The following is a 21,300-nucleotide window of genomic DNA, read 5'->3' as shown; positions in this document are numbered from 1 at the left end:
TTGATTGGTGTAAAAGATATCTTTTAGTACTTGAGATGTACGATTGATATGGGCTTGTTCTATCCCTACAGAGAGAAGATGGATTCGGACCCATCACACACCAGAAACGCCTCCAACGCTGGCCTGCGTTCTCTATCCCCATCCCAAAACGATATAAGTGTTTTGGAAGGTTTTGCTGATGCTGGGTACCTCTCTGACCCACACAAAGGTCGCTCCCAAACTGGTTAAGTGTTCACCATGAGAAAAGACCGTGATATCTTGGAGGTCTACATAACAGACCGTAGTCGCTATATCTTCGAACCATGCAGAGATTATTGCTCTTCACGAAGTGGTTCGTGAATGTTTATGGATTGGATCCATAATCACTCATGTTTGAACAATTGTGGTTTGAAGTCTACCACAAGATGAACCTACGAGCATTTAGGATAATGCTGCTTGTTTTGAACAAACGAAGCAAGGCTACATCAAGAGCGACAACACCAAGGATAATCAGCAACAACAAACTTTCCTCAAGATCAAAGTGAACTAGGTTCAATCTGAGGACAGTGTGGCAGACTTACTCACTAAGTCATTGCCTAAATTTCACTTTCGAGAAACATGTTGGTAGCATCGTTTGCGGAAGTTATCTGAACTCCCATGACCGTAGTCCTCAGGGGGAGATGCAGACATTAGGGGGAGATGTCTACATGTTCACCTCGAAACGTGAAGGGTGTGTTGTGCTCTTTTTCCCCTTCGACCGAGATTATTTTTGTCCCACTGGGTTTTTGTTACTCGGCAAGGTTTTTAATGAGGCAACGAGAGAAACACCGCGTTTGGGCAACACAAGGGGGAGTGTTCAAGTAAAACCCTAATTTGTGTTTGGCCCAAACTCTAGGTTACTTGCTCTAGTGGTAATAGAGTTAAATTAGAAGGATTTAGATTCCTATTCAATGTACGATTACTTTCCTTGTATGATTGAGATTCTATGCATTGTAATACTTTATATAAAGAGGCCCCTATTATCAATGAGAATACACAGCAAATTCCTCTCAATTCTCGTTTCCTTACAACATTAATAAAATTATTCTTCTTTTTTGACAAAAGATAGATGATTTATTCATTAATCAAAATATTATTAATCTATATGTATATATGCGGCATGATTGTAGCTCAAAATATTATTGACCTCTTTCATATTCTTCTTAATGTTGTTGTTTTATTGAGTGCTTCTAGAAACATCTATTTCAATTGCTAACCCAAATCAAAGTAAAAGTTAGCCTTATAGTTGTTGGACTATCTGTGTGGTGAATTTTTTTTTTTTTTTTTTAATGCAAATGGGTGTCAGTCCATTAATAGTAAGGTAGGAAACATTACAAGTACAACTCACCCGGACTCCAAGCAACGACAGAAGAGAGCGATGAATGATTAATAAGCAAGCCCTAGAGTAAACAAACATAATGTAACCATGATTAATTTCCTAGGAACCAAGTAACCTTAACACTACCAGGTAAGCCTTTGAACGCAGTCAAGAGTCTTCCCCAATATTATTCATAGACCCAAAAAAACATCCTACAAAGAGGGGCCTTCCCCAGGCTCAATGAAAAAATAAAAATTGCTGGCCCTCCAACCCATCTAATTGCAAGCCCGATACAAAGAGAGGAAACCCTAACTAAAATATTGGCCCAAAAGCCCAGAAACAACAGTAGAGAGCCCAAGAAACCCTAGCTGCCATTCAACCAATCTAGGTCACTTTCAATCGCCCCAGACTTCCCTCTGCCGGCAGCCAAAGCATCTGCCTCGATTTCCACCGTACTACCTACCAACCACTTTGGCAGGCAACCAACGATAGCATCGACCACCTGCGAACAAAACCAAGCACAAACCGACTCCTCCAAACAGTAAGCACCGCCGCCATGGTTTGGATCACCGCTCACAATGCTGTAGGTAGCTATTGACTCTCCTCCATCATCACCTCCGTTCTCAAGAGTAGATCCTAATGCAAAACCGGCTCCTCCAAACAGTAAGCACCACTGCCATGGTTTGGATCACTGCTCGCAGCACTGTAGGTGGCTATTGACTCTCCTCCGTCATCACCTCCGTTCTCAAGAGTAGATCCCAATGCAGTCAGCTCAAACCCACCCAAAGAGGAGGAAGAGAGGTCATCTCAGGGATTCAAAACCAGAAAATCCATGATCATCACCCTAATCCCACCATCAGCAGAAAAAGAATGAAGAAATAAAGGAGGCAAAGACCACTCATATGCCTAAGGCCAGCCAAGGCTGCTTTCACCGAGTCCGCCGCCACTATCCCAACATTCATTGCCGCCATCAGATCAGGAGACCAGGGCTAGGCAAAAAGGAGAGAGAATGAGACGAGCCATTTTTGCTATTCTCATAATCGTTTTTGTTTATGTGTGAATCTTGATATGTTAGTGATCTCAAGTTGTTTTGTAACAAACTAAATCAAATTTTAATTTCTTCCGATATCTCACATTTGTCCTTTCTGTTTTGGTTACAAGCGGGACCTAAAAGGTCCAAACAAAAGCAATTTGTCCTATCTAATTATGTGGTTAATATATAAGCTAGTATCACATAAACATATTGATAGTTATGGTCATGCTTTACTTCATTTACATGATCCTATCACATTCGTTAGCTCATGACATGGTTTAATCACAATTTATTTTCATCTCTTGATGCCTTAAGTTAGTTTTCCATGTATTTTTTACCTTTCACTATGATGATTGCATCCAACTATTCATTCATTAAGAAAGCATTTCATTAAACTTCAGCAGCAGCTTCGAGCCAAGAGAAAAAGGCCCTGGGGGAGATTAAATGCCCTCCTTCCCACAAATTATGCTCACAAAATAAGTGTATATTATGTTGTTAATTACTTGTTATTGGTCGAACGAAATACAGTGAGAATTAAAAAGGTAATCACAGTGAGTCAATATCCAAGGGAGATTGGAAGACGGTAGTGAATTGGTGATGAGGCGCTCATGCGCCAGCCAGTTAGTTATGTCCCTACTACCTGATAACAAAAGGAAACACAACATGAACCATTATTCGAGGGAAATTGTCAAATAGAAGCAAAGAGCCAGAAAGGCAAATAATAACTAATCCTAATTGTCCTCTCAATATTGCAATTTAAAAAAGATTCTGCCAACCTCCAAATGAAGTTGACATCTAATCCTAGTAGTAAAATAAGTCATCTATTATCTACTTACCGCTGTCAATACATGAGTACGGTCACCCTTTGACACTTCTCTAGCAAGCTCAAAGTCTGAGAGCTTCGCCTTAAGGTCCTCATCTAAGAGCACGTTAGAGGATTTGAAATCTCGATATATCACCTATTCAAACAATGCAAGAAAAAAAGGTTCAACAAAGTACATAAACAATTCATGTCTTCAAAAAAATAAAGAGTTGCCATGTGAGGTAAGTCGGTAACTACCATCCTTAAAGACACTCTTCAGCATTTGGATATTGATGGCCAAAAGCAAAATAGAAGATGACTTTTGTTTCAAGCTCACAAGCAGAGCTAGAGCAAGTCTATGATGTAGTATTATAAATTAACATTAAAGCACAGAAAGCACTTTTAAGAAGTAAGAATTTAAATTTTTCCCCTTAATTGCCTTCAGCTAGAGCAATGGAAGAACAAGATCAGGGGACTAGTGTGTTGAAGCAAACAGGGAGTACCTATTAATGCACATAAATTACAGAATGATAATTTAGTTCCTGCTTCTTTTATATTACTCTCAAGTTTTATATCCAATTTCGATTTGTACCAGACAGCAAAGAAGAGTGCAATGGCATTTGAAGGTTTTGAACTCAAGAACTCTTATACCATGTGACACAACCACAGGGTCCCAACAGGTAAAGCTTTTAGAGTACAGAATATATTCAAGATAATGGACGGCTACTGAAGTGACAGTGTCCACCAATGTATGTAACTGAAGGCAATTATAGTAGTAGCACATACAATTTTTATTCCAAAACCAGAGATGTCACTATAAATGCAGCAAACAAGTACATGTATGACGTAATAAGTAGTTACTACATCCTAGTCCTAGTTCTAATACTTCACTAGCTTAAGCAGGTCATTATACTGATTTGGTATTCCATTGGTCAAATTCACATAGATGAGTCACATGTTCACATCATATGGTAGTTCTACATTCCAAACAAACTCAAAGGAAATACATGGTCACACATAGGTCAAATAAATGAAAACTATATTCACCTGGACTTCCAGTTCCTCATGTAGATAAGCCAATCCTTGAGCAGCACCAAGCATTATTTGTAACCTCGTGATCCAAGGAAGAGGGTTCAAAGCCCTGTTGAAAAGATGATCTTCTAAGCTTCTATTAGGCATATATTCATATACCAATAGCCGTTGAATCCCTCTTTCTCCATTTATAGAGCAATATCCTGGAAGCTTTACCAGCTTTGGGTGATTTACCACACCGAGAAATTGAACCTTTGCAAGCCATGCTTTATGACCCAATATGAAAAGAGCAAAGAACCATAAGCTTGACAACTAAATAGATAAAAATGATAGAGAGGCACACAATGTCTCCAAAATGGGTGTTTGAAAAAGGATAACTTTGAACTTAGAGTTCAGTTGAATGTGCGAGACTTTCTCAACAGTTTAAAAGAGTAATGGGGATGCATCTTTTACACAGGCCAATAACATCTCAAGGGCTTAATCATTACTTCTATCCATTCTCAACTATAAAGTACTATTTCCACAAAATTTGACAATCTGTTCCAGTTCATGTTCTTGAGAGCAAAAATCTCTTTCTTTAGTAACTGGTAAGAGCATTGTCAGACAAAGAACACTGCATAACATGTTTTCCAGCTGAGAGAAACGAGTCTATTTACCATTCACTTTAGGAATGGTTTTCGAGCACTGCATGAAATCCATTTTCCTTATATTAGTATTCACCTTCCTTTTGGTTCTTGCTAACACTGAAAATTAAATTATTCTCTCCACACTCCTAGAGTTCCAGCACCAGATGGATTCCAAGGTCCACAATTGTCATATACCACAGAACATGTAGGGTCGTTAACTAATGTATACCACAGAACTTCCGTGACTTGACCGATAGAAGACATTCAGATTTCTTTCAACCTCAATAGAAAATCATTGTGTCGCATTTAGTTTTTTTCATGCCCTACTCACTTTAGCACATTCTCTATTGATTATTTAGTTCCATTTCATTCCCACTCCAATTGGCCAAGAATTAGGAATGACAGGATGGGTTGGTAACCCCATCCCCTTTTTTCCACCCCACTTACTATGCCTAGTGCCTGGTGCCTACCATGCATTTTGGGATTATATTGAAGCAGTATACAGGAAGAATTGAATAGTGTTTCTTATAAATCCAATGAAAATCTAAGTTCAACTGACAAGCTATATTAACATGTATATAAAATCATAGAGACCCAATAAATCTACTAAACAAACCACATGTACTAATCAATTAAAAACCATATGTTTATTAACAAATGCAGAACAGGGTCACTACTAGAAGTATAGTCAAAACATGAAGATATATAACTATTCTTTAGGAATAAATCAACCCCAAAAACAAACTAATATAATTCACTATCCAATATAACAACACTTTCAGATCAGATTATAATACCATTTAATGCTACCATCACAATCATTCAACATCCAAGACTAAGAAAACCAACCAACCAACCAGGTAGTAATGGAGAAAATCCAAGTGGAAGAAAAACAGACAGAAACAATGGAAAAATTAACCAAACAGCTAAAGTTCCGTAATGAAGATAAGAATTGGAACCTGTAAGCTATGTGGATTCAACTTTTTTATGGTGACCAAAATTGGACTACCCTGGCCATTTTTGGGCATGATTATTCCTTTATACACACTCCGAAATTCTGCTCTTTCTCTTTGTACAGTTCTGGTATGCTTCTTAGTGAAGGTAGAGATTTTGAGGCACGGTCTAATACCAGAGTTAAGGAGCACACATCAAGACCAACAAACCACACCCAATCAGTAAACACCATGACAAACATTAAAACACAAATTGAAGGGAAAAAAAAAAGTATCATTATTTTGTATAAATATTTGATGCTAAACATGTCAAAACAGATTGTGTTGAATTAGTCCAAGCAGTGTCGATTTTATCTTTGGACTTTTTTACCTCTGGGGTTCTTAATGGAGGATCTTAAATATAGCTTAGAGCAGGCTTCTTCAGCCTCTTTATGTCATATTAGGAGATCAGGTAACAAGGTTAGCTCATTCTTTAGCTCAAATGGCTAGTCATTTGCATATATAGATTTACCTCCATTATTACCATTTTTACCCTGAATAAAAAGGGCTTCATGCATATATAGATGTAGCTTAATTTCACTAACTTATACCTTTCTCAGTGTTTTAGCATATTAGTTCACGACTACTGATTAAACAACCAAAGTACATGCCAAAAGGCCATAGGCAGATACAAATAATCAAGCACTTAGCCACTAGGTTTGCATACTTCTGTACAAGAGAGTAGGTCAGAGCAGAAACATAACGTTAGCCTTTCAGAAAAATAAAGAGAACATCGCATGGAAAGTCTGAGATATGTTTATTATTTCATCATCATGACTGGCAGGGTAAAGCCTCTATGATCCACAGCAAGTAATATTGAAACATTAATTCACAGAATGCGCTTCATTAATTTGAAACAGCAAAGAGTATGATCAACACCAACTACATTATCTAATTCATTCACAGCAACTATGAATAACAACTATGTCACAGCAGAAAGCTGTAATCTTCAATGCAAGTCAGCATACAAAGGTTTTAAAGTTAATATCCAAACTCCTAAGGAACGCACATTCTGCTGTCAAGGATAGGTAAGATGACCTGAAAACAGCCGAAGATGGCCAAAGGAGTTTTCCAGTAAGTGTTTTCTCAAGCTTTAACAAATGAAGGGATTTCCACACTGCCCACCTGATGCCATGAACCTGCACCCAAACACCTGAATAAGTCGCAATCTAAACAGGGATCCCTACTTGATACATGAATCAAAATTCAAACTTAAACAAGAATTCACATTCTGAATGACATTTCATGCAGCTATTTCAATTCATATTTAAAGTCAAGTACGCGGAGAAGAGTGCCAAATATATAAAAGCAGTAAAAGACTAATTAAGATGCACCCAAATGGAGGAATAGTAGAGCATCTACTGTCATGGTTCAAACACAACATCATTCCACTGAAAAATGATTCAAAGAATAAAATTTAAAAGAAAAAATAATAAAAAAGTTAAAGCTAATCTTTATCAGCTGTAAGAACACTATGATTCCAATTTCATGTTGAGCTTGTAATGTGAGCTCAAAACTTCAACAATGAGGGTAAAAGAAGAAGCATGTCCTTAGGTTGGCTTGATGAGTAAACTGAATTATATCCTAGAGTTACAGCATTGGGTTTTTACTAAAGTCTTGTAATTTTTACCCAAGTCCTCTGCTTTTGGCATTAACAGTGGAACCCTTTTAGTTTCAATCAATTTTAGTTGCAACAAGAGCACACGTTGAGCCCAACCAAGCACACCCAATTAGAATTCTTTAGTAAACAAATAACTATGTGGGTAGTGAGTGAGTGAGAGAGAGAATGGAAGTACCCAAATGAAGTCAGGAATGAGGATCGGAATTGGGATTCTGGCGGCGAAGGTCTTCGATTAAGCTTCCAAGCTCTTTGCGAGCAGATTCTCTTCCAATCATGAAGCCGTACCTGAAAAGAATGGAATTCCGGAAACGGCAGAGAAGACTGGTGCCACTGCAACTGTCTGAACCAGACTGAAAGCTTTCTCCATTTTCATGAATAGAGAGGGAGGAGAGGTTTTACAAATGGATCCGGCTTCTCTGCTAGAAAAAAGATTGCTAGGATCTGCTTGGATAATTATGTGAGCCCGCCACGTCAGCCCACCTCAATCCAATGGCTGTCAAACCGACAGCAAATATGAATAAGAAAAAAAGCCTTGGGACGAGATGGAGAGCTGGGCCCACCTTCAATCTCTCTTGATTTCCCAGTTCAGAATCGCCTCCTCCATCATCCTCAGGTTGATCAGGTGCTTCATGATTCAACCAACTACGGTGGTGGCTTGAATGGAGTTGCCCACATTCAAGAGGCCGTGCTGCTCAAGCAGATGGAGTCTTTGCAAAAGCTCTTGCTTTCCATGAACAACACCATGTAACTTGTCTCTTTCTCCAACAATAAACTCCCAAATTTAAGAGATTAAAAAACAAAAAGAAGAGAAGAGAGTTGGGGTTGTTATAGGAGACCTGCAACCTGAGGATGATGGAGGAGGCGATTCTGAACTGGGAAATGAAGAGAGATTGAAGGTGGGCCCAGCTCTCCATCTCGTCCCAAGGCTTTTTTCTTATTCATATTTGCTGTCGGTTTGACAGCCATTGGATTGAGGTGGGCTGACGTGGCGGGCTCACATAATTATCCAAGCAGATCCTAGCAATCTTTTTTCTAGCAGAGAAGCCGGATCCTTTACAAATTCTCAATTTTGCAAGAGAAGAGAGCATTGGGCTAGACTTGAGGGCCCAGCCCCAAGTACTACGTCATGTATTTTTTTTTTTTTTTTTAATATCACAAAAACTAGTATTCATTCAGAAAGGAGAGAAGCATAGAATGATTGTACAAAACTTCAACATATTCGAACCACATGATATGAGTGGTGCTGGGTCATCTTCTGTCATATTCTGAGACTGAGACTAAAGAAAATCATTGAAGAAAAAAACCAATTTCCAAATTATGCTGATCAAGTCAGTCAATGAAGCAACTCCATTGCTGTTTCCACGATTATACATGTGTAGTTTCCAAAATCCTTTTGCTTCAACTATATATTACTTCACTTTGGTTTGGTTGCAATATCATCTTCATAATCATGTTTTTCAGTATAATGAGTGGTAGGTCTATGCATTCTGTTTTGGTTGGGCTTGTGTGCCTGGCCATTGCCTCTGCTGTTTGTTGTTCAAGTGTTGGAAGCTCAAACAACATCATGTGCTTGGAGAGTGAAAGGCATGCTCTTCTCCAGTTCAAACAAGGCCTTGTGGATGACTCCAATGCTCTTGCCTCTTGGAAAAGTGAGGAGAAAGATTGCTGCAAGTGGAGAGGAATAGAATGCAACAACCAAACAGGTCATGTTACCAGTCTTGATTTCTATTCTGTTGAAGTTCCTTTAAGTGGTGAAATTAGTCCTTCACTACTTGAATTGAGATATCTAAATTACTTGGACCTCAGTTATATTGATTTTGGAGGAATGATCATTCCTAAGTTCATTGGCTCTTTGAGTCAATTGAAAGAACTCAAACTTGCAGGTGCTAATTTCAGTGGACATGTTCCTCCCCAACTTGGAAACCTGTCTAATTTGCGCACTCTTGATCTTTCCTCCAATGATTTTGAAGGAATGATGATTCCCAAATTCATTGGCTCTCTGAGTCAATTGAAAGAACTCAAACTTGCATTTGCTAGTTTTAGTGGACATGTTCCTCCCCAACTTGGAAACCTCTCTAATTTGCACACTCTTGATCTTTCCTTTAATGATTTTGAAGGAACCATTCCCAAGTTCATTGGCTCTTTGAGTCAATTGAAAGAACTCAAACTTGCACTTGCTAATTTCAATGGACCTGTTCCTCCCCAACTTGGAAACCTCTCTAATTTGCACACTCTTGATTTCGGGAACAGATATATGAGTTCAGAAAATCTTGAGTGGTTATCTCATCTTTCTTCCTTGAGATACCTGAACATGTCAGAAATAGATTTGTCAAAGGTTGTGAATTGGCCACTATCTTTAAGCAAGCTCACTTTACTGACAGAGCTTCAGTTATCCCCGTGTTACCTTCCTAATGTCAATCTAAGATCACTTTCCTTTATTAATTCTTCCACCTCTCTTCAACTCCTTAGCCTCTATGGGAACTTTCTTAATTCTTCAATATATTATTGGATAGCCAATGTCAGCAGCAACTTTGTCCATATTTATCTCTCTTTCAATAATCTTGAAGGTCCCATCCCAGATGTCTTCACAAGCATGCTTTCTCTAGTAACACTAGATCTGTCACATAATCAACTTGAAGGTGGGATACCAAAAGGCTTTCAAAACTTATGCAGCTTAGAGTCGTTGACCTTAGACTACAACCAATTGTCTGAAAACATTGAGGACTCTGTTAAAACCTTGTCTTGTGCTGAGAACACACTTGACACCTTGGACTTGGGTGCTAACTGGTTTTGGGGGTCATGGCCAGATTTGAAACATTTTTCGAAGTTAAGAGAGTTATATCTTGGCGCTAATCAACTAAATGGGTCTGTACCCGAGAGTGTCGGGCAACTCTCTAGCCTTGAAACATTATCTCTCTTCGGGAATTCTTTGAGTGGTTTTCTAACAGAAGCCCACTTTTTGAACCTCTCTCGTTTACGGGTTTTGAGTCTTTTTGATAATCGTTTCTCTATCAACTTTCAACTTACTGGTTCGTTAGATATGTCCTCTCTCAAGGTGGGCCCAGCTTTTCCCAAGTGGATTCTAACGCAGACAAATCTTACCACTCTTTCTCTCTCTAATGTTGGACTATCAGGATCATTACCTACTAAGTTTTGGGATCTATTTTCTGTCTTATCTGAGTTAGATCTCTCTATGAACCAAATCCATGGGAAACTACCGAATCTGTCATCGACAAGCTTGAGTTATGTTAACTTGTTTTCTAATCTACTTTCTGGTGCAGTGCCATCATTTTCTCCTAAACTCAGGGAGTTGTATCTCTCGAATAACATGTTTTCTGAGCCGTTGTCTTCCTTCTGTGCAACGCAGTCTCCAGATTTATGGGATGTTGACATTTCTAAGAACCTATTGTCTGGGGAGCTTCCTAATTGTTGGATGCAATTTCAAGAATTGGGAGTGTTGAATTTGGGAAAGAATAAATTATCTGGAAAAATACCAAGCTCGTTAGGCAGTCTACAGGGAATTGGGATATTGCGTTTACATGATAACAACTTTTCAGGAGAATTGCCTTCTTTAGAGAACTGTACCGGTTTATGGATGGTTGACCTTGGCAACAATAACCTGTCGGGAAAGATACCAACATGGATTGGCCAAAGCCTAACAAACTTGGTGATTCTACGCTTACGGTCAAATGAGTTTAATGGAATCATACCCTTCTCCCTGTGCAGTCTAGCTGCCATTCATGTTTTGGACCTCTCTCACAACAATATTTCAGGAGGCTTGCCACATTGCTTCAATAACATAACCGCATTGGCTAATAATGATACTGGAATTGGTGAAATTATAGAACTTGTGTGGAAAGGAATAGAAAGAGAGTTTCCCAATCTTGACGGTATGAGAAGCATTGACATTTCAAGCAACTATTTGATTGGGGAAATTCCGCCAAGTATAGCAAGTATGACAGAGTTGATTTCTCTGAACCTGTCTAGAAACAAATTGACGGGAAAGCTTCCTGAAGACTTTGGTAACATGAAGATGTTGGAATCTCTTGATTTGTCAAGAAACCGGATATCTGGTAAAATTCCTACAAGTTTTGCAAGCTTAAACTTTCTTAGTGTCTTGGACTTATCATACAACAACTTGTCAGGAAGAATTCCATCAGGCACCCAACTTCAGGGTTTTAATGCTTCTCAATATATGGGAAATCTTGGACTTTGTGGACCACCGCTGACACCAAATTGCTCACGAGATGGAGCAACTCAAGCTGATGATAACAAAGAACATGATAATGATGGTCTCATAAGCCTGGGATTTTTTATCAGTGCTGTGCTGGGATTCGTCACTGGATTTTGGATGGTCTGCGGCAGTTTACTGCTTAAGACTTCTTGGAGATATGCATATTTCAGATTCCTGGACAATGCAAAAGATTGGATTTATGTCAAAACCGCTGTGTACAAGGCAAAAGTGCAAAGGAGACTTCAAAGATAAATGGTAAACTAAGCTACATAATACTTATTTTTTCTAGTGTTTATGTTTTCTGGCTAGATATACTTGTAGAAACTCTTTCAAATTTATAGTATTACAATCGTTTGGAAACACAAAATATTTGTTCAATCTTTTAGAAATATTGTTTTTTGACTGTCATTTGTTTTGACATGATGTTAGGAGATTCTGGCATTCAGGGAAAATTAGGCTCATAATTATCCCGGAAGTGGAAAAATTCAAGGCTTAATGTTGAGGGTTTTCAGATGTCGTTGCTTTCTCTTTCAGCAAGAAATAAATATTATGCTTGTTTCTCTTGAGAAATGTGTATGAATAATGGATTGTATGTAGTATGAGCTGGTATAACTTTTGATTCCATGCAACAAGACCTCTATTTAGCTTCCTAATCTTTCTGGCTGTAATTTAAACCTATCTTTCTCGATTGATTTCAAAGTAATTAGCTGCAATTATATATTGTTCCATTCCAGAGCATTTCAATTCATCTATTCCAATCTAACTTGATCATGTTTGTGTTATTCAACTTGTTTTCCAGAAGTTTCATTTATGTCAATCTAACTTGATCACTATAATAATAATAATCCATGTCTAGCTCTTAGTATTTCAACTTGAGTCAAGATGAGAATCCAACATTTCAATATTAGGCATGCCATTTTTTTTTTCATCTATTGGATTTACAGCAGAGAGAATCATTATCTTCATATCTGCAATTTCTGGAATATCCGATCAGTGCCTAACAAGTATTGGAAAATTTAGTCTAGCGCTCTACAAAACAAATCCCCGATAAATTTCCAATCTATCATAAAAAAAACTGCACCCTATTTACTACGACCATTTCCTCCAAACATATGGAATGTGCTTCTCCAGCTCTCACATAAATTACTTGACAAGCAAGGGTGCTAACAACTTTGGTCACTTGAAGATGATAGCGTTTCTTGATTCCATACAAAAAACAGCTATCTGGTAGAATCCAACAAGCTTTTCGAGCTTGAAATTTCTTAGTGCCTTGGACTTACCATACATTAACTTGTCAGGAAGGATTCAAACTTTGCCAGAGTAACGAGGATATGGGAGGTTTTTCGATTTGAGATGTCTTTGCCTTCTCTTTCTTCAGTTTGTAGCTGCATTTCGCTCTTCGTTTTTCTTTTTACCTTCTTTCAGTGTAGAATGCATGACTTCTAATGTAAGATAACAGTGGATATGTGAATGTGATAGATTGCAACATTTACAATTCCATGAGATTTCAGATGATGCTATGGTTAGCCAAAAGGATGGTCCATTAAGAGCCTGTCGCCCTGTTCTGACTTTCAAATGAATAATCTATGAGAAACAATGTAAATTTTACCACTTCTTTCTCTACAAGTGAAGAAGAGGGGTAGTCAGAAATAGGTAAGCAGTGTTTCTGTTGGACCTCTACTTTCAAATTATTTTGGTAGTGTTGTTAAATTCTTTGCTCGGCTTCATAAGCTTTTACTTAGGAAATGCTGTGAAAACTCTAAAGCTTACCGAACAGTAATGTTTGCTTGATGATACAGTAGTAGAAAGCAGAAAATGTTCTGTTACACTGCCTCAAAACAGCATGCAATGCAAGTAAATAAGACTGTTGCATGTACTAACTATTCTTTGGGAATTCTAACAATGCTGTGGTTAGTCAAATGATGGTCCACTAAAAGCTTGTTTTGACTTGTGAATTGCATGTATGAGAAAGACTCATTAGTGAGAAGAAGGTGGTGTGGAAAAATACAAAGGTTGAAGTAATTAAGAGACTTGTCCACATCAAGTATAGCCTAGTTTCTTGTTGCACACTGATTATCCTGGGGCACTTGAACTCTAATTTGGAACTGCTGTTTTCTTTCTGCATTATAAAAATATGAACAAAGATTTAGTGTGGTTGAGATGAAATCTATCACATTAACATGCAGCTGTAAGTCTTCCTGTCACTGCCAATCAAAATGGCCATAGCTAATTATCAAGTTGGGGTGATTTACATGGTATATATCAGTGTTCCAGGAAAAGTGTTAAACTATAATTTGTTATGTAGAATTAGGTTGCTTGATCTAGAAAAGGGTTCTCTACCTTTATCATCATATGATCTTGGGACTGATCAAATTGGCCTTCTAAAATTGAAAGAAGGCTAATAGAAAGTGAAAGCTGCTACTGCAAAAGTAGTTTCTACTTATGTGCCGTCTGTCCATGAGTTGTTGGTTGGTGCTGGATGTAAACGTTGTATCTCCAGTTAATGCTAGAACTGATAAGGAAGTTACGGACAGTTGACCTGTTTTCACTGAAAGTCTACAACAGCTTATGTTCCATCTGTCCATGAGCATCATCATCATAGGACTACTCAGTTAGTCAATATATGATTTAGTATGATTGTTTTAATAGTCAGTGCAGTTGTAAAACAATTTATATAGTTAAGGTTCTTTACAAAACATGATGCTCTCCCTACATCTCCAGAGCCTTTTTTTTACCTCTGGATATTTTGATCCCACATTTCTGTGAGAATAGGGTTGGTGTTATGGTGCCTTTGATGGTTTTCTGAGTGTTAGTTTTAATACATTGGTTATTGATAGGAGCATTTTATGCGACGTGTATATGGTTAATCCCTATATTAATCTTTGTTAGTTTATTCTATTTTCTCTTTATTTATTTACTTTTGTGTTTATTAGGTTTTTCGGAGAAAATATACAAAAAAAGAAGATAATATTGAGGAAAGATGCGCAAATAAGGAAAACCTTGGAGTCCTGGACTAAGCAGAAGACTTTGATGGATCGAGAAGCCCAATTCATGGAGATATCACAGCAAATTATGGAGATATTCGCAGAGATATTGATGATGACATGTCGAATTCTCATTGGACAAAGTGATGTGGAGAAATCCTAATTCAATCAGAGAATTAAGAAGTTGATTTTCTCTACACTTTAAGGACACTCAAACCAAAAATGAATGAAGGAGGACTCAAGAGCACTATAAAAAGGCTAGAAAAGCTAATGAAAAGGGACTGACGCGCGAGAATCAAGCAAGAAACCCGAGCAGAAGAAAGCAGATCAGCCTTCCACCGACCAGTCGGCAGATCCCGCCGACCAGTCGGCAGACGACTTTTCCAACTTGATTTTTAGGGTTTTTCTGTTTTACTTTGCTTATGAATTCTTTTGTGCTTCCAATTCAAACCATGTGCAACTAAATTCTAAGTAGTTAGGGCATGTTGAAGCCCCAATCATGATTGTATGCCATGCTATGACATTTAATTAGTTTTTGTTTATTTAATGGATGAGAACTTAATTACTATTTTTACATTGATGATTTCTTTATGTGCTTTCTTTGGTGGCCAACTTAGATTGCATGTTTAGGATTCTATTGCTATGAATGATCATTGCCTGTTCCTTTTAAGAAGGTTCCGTTGAAAGTTCTAGAATAGTAAATCGTCTCTAAGGCGAGCGATTAGGTTCCTAGATTAATTGAGACGCGTCGTACTCATGATGTCTTGTGATGTCTCGTTTTTCTTAATCTTAATGATTTCTATGTGTTAAATCTAGAGTTGCGTCAACCTAGGTTGCATTTTAGGAAATAGGTTAGGTGTAGAGCGTCTCTCACCTAGCATACAAGTAAGGAAAAATAAGAGGTTGATTCAGGCGTTGGGTTAACTTGAGCATCTTCATCCTTAGTTAAATAAGTCTAGGTTAAACATGGTTTGCATACTTGATTGTTTGGTGGTGGATACATTCCCTGACTTCTGCTTCTCTATTGATTCTCAACTTTAAGCAATTTCATTATTTGTTATTTACTTTCAATTGTCCTTACAAACTTCACAATCAACTCCTAAACTCGGAAACTCTTACAATTAGTTCCATAAGTCCTCTGCGGGAGACCCTACTTCCTTATTCTACAATTGACATTCAAATCGGTAGTAGGAAAATTGTTGGCATAAAAATAACCGATCAGTTATGTATCCTTTATATGTTGCCAAATCTCACTGGTGTCTCGAGATGATTTGTTCAGTAGTTCTGGTTGAAATTATTTATGTTAAACTCATAGCGCAAATTGTTCGTTGATGGTGAGGACTTGACCAAAATTTGATTTTCTTGTAGTTTTGTCTTGACAGATTCCCTATTTATTTGCAAACGTACATGGAAAAAGAAAATATGCATCCAACTCGTTTTCCTGGCAAGAACAAATCTGAGGTTAGCAATCACACAACATTAATTAGCTGCCAAATTTAAGAGACAGGAAACTCTAGCAAGTAGCTACGTAGGTATTGTTAGGAGGTTCAAACCCAGACCGTATGTAGGTAAACTGCCTGGCAGTTCGGGTTAACCTCTAGTTAGTGCTCCTGTGCTGCTTATCATATGCAAAGGTTTGCAAAGAGATTATAAGATATAATTTACTGATTGGTAAAACAACAGTGACTTAAGGTAATAAAATCATCAATAATTTGTTAGTAATGCTTGTGTTTTCTGGTCTTCTTACATTGCTAGTTTGCTACATGCTCTTATGTTAACTGTGTCACATGGTCCCTTCACAATAAGGTTGTCATGGTTGAATTTTTGAAAATGCTACTTGTCGTATGCTGTGATTTTAAATTGGTGTACTTTATTGATATAGGAAATTAGGAAGATCTGATCATGCCAGAAAAAAATTATTGAAGATAGATCTATAGCAATCAAAATACAGGTAAAAAAGAGGCAGGTCTAGTTGAACAACCTGGAAAACAAGAAACAACTTGTTTTACTTTTGGCTCAGTAAAAACAAAGAGTATCCCGTTGTGGATTTTCCAGGAAAAGTTACTAGATATCTGTTACAGGCTTACAACCCTTGTAAAATAATTAGTTACGGATTAGACATAAAAACTAGAATGGATTGCCGCTGTACTGAATAATCTATATTTGCTTATTTTTTAATTTGTTTTCTCTCGTTTTCTGGAACAGAACATACCACTGTGGGTGGTAGTTCTGTATCTTCTGGTCTCTTTCAAGATTCAGCAGTTGGGTTAGTGACCAATGAGAAGGACACCAAGTCACGGGCAGATGTGAAGCTCAGTCATCTGGCCTCTAGCAATGAATTGACTTCTATTTAAACTACAGAAACAAGGCTGGCTGAACTGCTAGATATTACACTTTGGAATAGGAGACTTGCTCCTTCATCTAAAAGGATTGTTTATGCTTTGGTGCAACAGATATTTCAGGGCATAAGAGAATATTTTTTGGCCTTTGCGGAGTTGAAGGTATGTAATATTAACTAAAATTGATGAAGATATTTCCTGCCCTGATCCCTGCTGCTTTGTGGATATAGAATATCTGCAGTTCTCTGAACTTGAATATATGAGTTGTTCAAGAAATCTATTGGCTCTCAAGTCACATCTGTGTGTGTGTGAAACTGTCAATATCTTATCAATCCATCAATTCTACATAGGCGCCTCTCTCTTTCTGTGTGTGAATATCTCATCAATCCATCAGCGTGAATATCTTATCAATACATCAGTGTGTGAATATCTTATCAATCCATCAGTGTGTGAATATCTGATCTCTGCTGCTTTGTGGATGTACAATATGTGCGGTTCTCTGAACTTGATTTGAGTTCAAGAAATCCATTGGCTCACAAGTTACATCTGTGTGTGTGTGAATATCTTATCAATCCATCAATTCTACATAGCCTCTCTCTTTCTGTGTGTGAATATCTTATCAATCCATCAACTCTCTCTCTCTCTCTCTCTCTCTCTCTCTCTCTCTCTCTCTCTCTCTCTCTCTCTCTCTCTCTCTCTCAGCTGGTTCCCACAAAAAGTGAAGAGCTTCAGGTATTGTTGGCAAATATGTCCAGTGATTAAGAATTTAAGAGAATGATAGATAATATTTACAATTTACTCTCATATAAGAGAGGAGTGTATGTCATTGGATGATCTCCCAAATATAAAAACCCATTGATGAACTGAGTTTTGGCAACTTTGTTTCTTTCTGGAAGCCATGAGGCGTCTTATATTTTATGTGCAATAGAGCTCGGAATCTTTGTGGGGTTATAAACTGAAAGATGAGACAGCATCCTTCTAATCAATGAATATCACAGGGTATTTGGTGTATAAGTATCAATTAAAAAGCATTTTGAAATGAAACCCGTCTCTTCCAATTTTTTTATACACTTCACCATCGTAACGTAATCCAAAACTAAAAAGAAGGTACTATCAGTTGCTGATGCGTATTTTGAGATATTCTAATGGGTAAAAATTATTGCGAGAGGTATTTTTTGGTACCTACGAATTTTTTGTACTTCAAATGATGTACCTGAAGTATTGCGCCGTTACTAAATATAGTACATACGTTAGCTTTTCTGTAAAAGTCGCCTACGCTGTATTTTTTGAAAAAAACTTCAAATGATACCCGAACTATTGCAAAATGCATTTTTGGTATCTATAAATTTTTCCTTACCCCAAATGGTACCTTAAGTATGTATTTGGAGTTTTATCTTAGAGAAAAATGCACCATCAGTGCCTCAACTCTTGTGCACCGGCCAAGTTGATACCCGGACTCTCAATTGTATCAATGTGATACCTGAACCCATATTTTGCTATCAACGAGCTACTTCCGTCACATTTCACTGACGGCTCCGTCAGATGTCTGACGTGGCAAACATGTGGACCCCAAAAATGTCATGAAATGACTTAAATGACCCTAGACTCTACCAGACCTTGATTTCCCGCCATTTTCCATAGGGGATGACCACCATTCCCTCCGTCGTCATTTTCCAGAACCGCCTGCCTCTCCGACCTCCACTACCTCAGCTCTAAGTTTAAGCAAACAAAATGTTCAATGCGATTTCGATTTCAGCTCAATCCAAAGTTCCAAACTTTACTAAAGCAATGCTCCATTAAACCAAAACCCAGTTCTCTAATCACAACCAAAACTCAACAAATTGCCAAAACCCAGTTCTCCAATCACAACCAAAACCCAACAAATTGTACACAAACCTTCAACAGGGTACGAAGCAAATTAATGAGGGAAAGTGAGGTTGAAGAAGATAAAGAAAAGGGCCCAGAATGTAGATGGTATGAATGCATTGCCATTGTAAACCAGACGCAAACAGATGCAGGTGCTCCACTATCCCAAAAATCTCAGAACTTCAAATTAAATTGTAGCAATTCCACTTGCAAGTCTTGACCAAAATTGAAATTCGATAACAAACCAAAACCAAATCTGGAAAACAATATATTATCCAATCAATTGGCATTTAACATCATTCAAAATCAAAACACCATCTGTTAAACATAGACTCAAGCTTTATGCTTTCTTTCCTTAGGAGCTAGATCAAAAACCCATTAATCAATGCTTGCCCAGAAATCACTTACAGCGACTTGACGGTGAACTCGAGGCTCTGGTGGGGCAGAGGTGGCGACGTACTGGCAACATGTACCAGATGAAAACGCTGATGACCGGTTCCAGATCAAGATGAAGAAGCAGATCTACGACACGGTCAACGAGGACGAGTAAGACGCGATCATCGCCAAGCGCCGCGATGAGTTCGGGGACTTCATCGAGGACGATGACGGCCTAGGCTACTGCGACGACGGTGAGGAAGAGGACTGGACCAGCCGCAGGCTTCCGACGTCGTCGGATGAATCAGACGGGGATATGAGGCCCAGGAGGAGGAAGAAGGTGGAGAAGGAGCCGCGGCCCAAAAAGCCCAATTCGTCGCTTAAGGCGGCGGGGGCGATGATGGGGAAGCAGAGGCTTTCGTCGACTGAACGACTGAACAGAGGAGGAGGAGGAAGAAGAAGAAGGAGAAGAAGAGGAGGAGAGAGAGAGAGAAAATTGTGTAAAAAAAAAAATTGGGTTGCATTTGGGCAAAAAGACATATTTGCCCTTTTTTTGGGCAAATGTGATTGGCACGTGACTTTTTTAAAGTTCCCATTTGGGAAATTTGACGGAAGTACCTTGTTGATAGCAAAATATGAGTTCAGGTATCACATTGATATAATTGAAAGTCCGGGTATCAACTTGGCCGGTGCACAAGAATTGAGGTACTGATGTTGCATTTTTCTCTTTATCTTAAGGTGTCATACTCCAAACACATACTTAAGGCTAGGTACCATTTGGTTAAAAAAAAATTTATAGGTACCAAAAAATGCATACATACTTAAGGTACCATTTGGGGTAAAAGTGTAAAACAGAATTATAGATACCAAAAAATGCAGTTTGCAATAGTTCGGGTACCATTTGGAGTTTTTATCAAAAGAAATACATGCCATGTAGGCGACTTTAACAGAAAAGTTAACGTAGGTACTATATTTGGTAACGACGCAATACTTTAGGTATCATTTGAGGTAAAAAAAAAAATCGTAGGTACCAAAAAATACCTTTCGCAATAATTCAAGTATCATTTGGAGTTTTTACTCTATCTTATATCAGATAAATTGCACAAAAGTTTTTGATGTTTTTTTTAGCTTGAGTACAATGATGTATTACTATAACCCAATGGTTCTTGAAAACTCAAATTATTGTTTTGCAGTTCAACTGCTTTCTCGTGATGCGTGTTGTAGATAAGTTGCTTGCACTCCTTAGAGAAGACTTGAAATCTACTTTTGAAGATGATTTGGATAATATTTTTTGATATCACGAACCTGCGAAACATATTGGGCCAGCGAAAGTGAGATGTACAGTTTGAGCTTAAAAGGGTATCTTTCTCCCACTTAACTTGTTAATTGGCTCTCTTTCGCTCACTTGCTCTGTTGCCCACCCATTGCCAACATGTTGTTGGTCTTTCAGATCAAGAGGCTTAAGGATAATTTCAGATCACTACATGAGCAGCTTAGTTCGCTAGGACGCAATGCTAATGCCTTTTCTGACTCATGTTGAGTGATTTTGGTTCGAACTTACTCATATGAGGAAGTAAAATTTGCTGGCTGAAAAATGGTAAGGTACGGTTACCCTTGTAGCATGTTTATATAGAAGTGAGCATTAATAACTTGATTACATTTAGATGTGAAACTGTTAGGTTTTTAGCCCATGAGTCTTTCATAAGACAATTGTCTTAGGCCTTGTTTGGTTCACGGAAGGGAAATCAATTCTCTTGTCTTTCCTATGGAGGTGGGAAATCAAAATTCATGTCAGCTTTCCTTTCCTGTGTTTGGTAAAGTAGGGAAAATATTCAGGAAAGACCATTTGATTTCTTTTCCTGTGTTTGGTTGGTGAAGGAAAGGAAAGTAAAAATATGTCTAAGTTTCAATAATACAAGTAAAAATATGTCTAAGTTTCAATAATACCCTTGTATTTTGAAATAAAAACAACATTTGGATGTTGCATATCAGTAGGCTTCCTGATGGCTCATTTGGAAGTGATTTGGAGCAAATATGTAAGGAAACCCTATGTATAAAAG

General features: G+C 38.0%; 3 protein-coding genes across 4 annotated transcripts; 2 read left to right on the top strand and 1 right to left on the bottom strand.

The window, feature by feature from the left end:
* Positions 1–2,735: 2,735 nt before the first annotated feature.
* LOC112175835 (probable serine/threonine-protein kinase PBL20) lies at positions 2,736–4,469 on the bottom strand. The gene is made up of 3 exons (XM_040510316.1): positions 4,219–4,469; positions 3,206–3,328; positions 2,736–3,009 (listed from the first exon to the last, which is right to left on the bottom strand). The coding sequence occupies exons 1-3, from the start codon at positions 4,348–4,350 to the stop codon at positions 2,995–2,997; spliced, it is 270 nt and encodes an 89-aa protein (XP_040366250.1). The 5' UTR covers positions 4,351–4,469; the 3' UTR covers positions 2,736–2,994.
* A 4,438-nt stretch (positions 4,470–8,907) lies between these two features.
* Positions 8,908–9,589, top strand: LOC112177614 (receptor-like protein EIX2). The gene is made up of 2 exons (XM_040511374.1): positions 8,908–9,492; positions 9,560–9,589. The coding sequence occupies exons 1-2, from the start codon at positions 8,908–8,910 to the stop codon at positions 9,587–9,589; spliced, it is 615 nt and encodes a 204-aa protein (XP_040367308.1).
* A 97-nt stretch (positions 9,590–9,686) lies between these two features.
* Positions 9,687–12,463, top strand: LOC112175833 (receptor-like protein EIX1). 2 transcript variants are annotated; one of them, XM_024313584.2, is made up of 3 exons: positions 9,687–11,515; positions 11,588–11,931; positions 12,106–12,463. In XM_024313584.2, exons 1-2 carry the CDS (start codon positions 9,697–9,699, stop codon positions 11,926–11,928), a joined length of 2,160 nt encoding a protein of 719 aa, XP_024169352.2. In that variant the 5' UTR covers positions 9,687–9,696; the 3' UTR covers positions 11,929–11,931; positions 12,106–12,463. The 2 variants fall into 2 exon arrangements, with proteins under 2 accessions (XP_024169352.2, XP_040366248.1); XM_040510314.1 differs by having other exon boundaries at positions 9,687–11,931.
* Positions 12,464–21,300: the final 8,837 nt, after the last annotated feature.

Source organism: Rosa chinensis, chromosome 7, assembly GCF_002994745.2.
Source record: "Rosa chinensis cultivar Old Blush chromosome 7, RchiOBHm-V2, whole genome shotgun sequence".
NCBI lineage: Eukaryota > Viridiplantae > Streptophyta > Magnoliopsida > Rosales > Rosaceae > Rosa > Rosa chinensis.
This window is presented reverse-complemented; position numbering and strand designations above follow the sequence as displayed.

Excerpts from the sequence above, each read along its gene's own strand:
- LOC112175833 (XM_040510314.1), top strand. The coding sequence starts at position 9,697 with ATGAGTTCAGAAAATCTTGAGTGGTTATCTCATCTTTCTTCCTTGAGA.
- LOC112177614 (XM_040511374.1), top strand. The coding sequence starts at position 8,908 with ATGAGTGGTAGGTCTATGCATTCTGTTTTGGTTGGGCTTGTGTGCCTG. Across the intron at positions 9,493-9,559 it reads TTGCTAGTTTTAGTGGACAT|GAACCATTCCCAAGTTCATT; the intron begins GTTCCTCCCCAA and ends ATGATTTTGAAG.
- LOC112175835 (XM_040510316.1), bottom strand. The coding sequence starts at position 4,350 with ATGCCTAATAGAAGCTTAGAAGATCATCTTTTCAACAGGGCTTTGAAC. Across the intron at positions 3,329-4,218 it reads ATGAGGAACTGGAAGTCCAG|GTGATATATCGAGATTTCAA; the intron begins GTGAATATAGTT and ends TTGTTTGAATAG.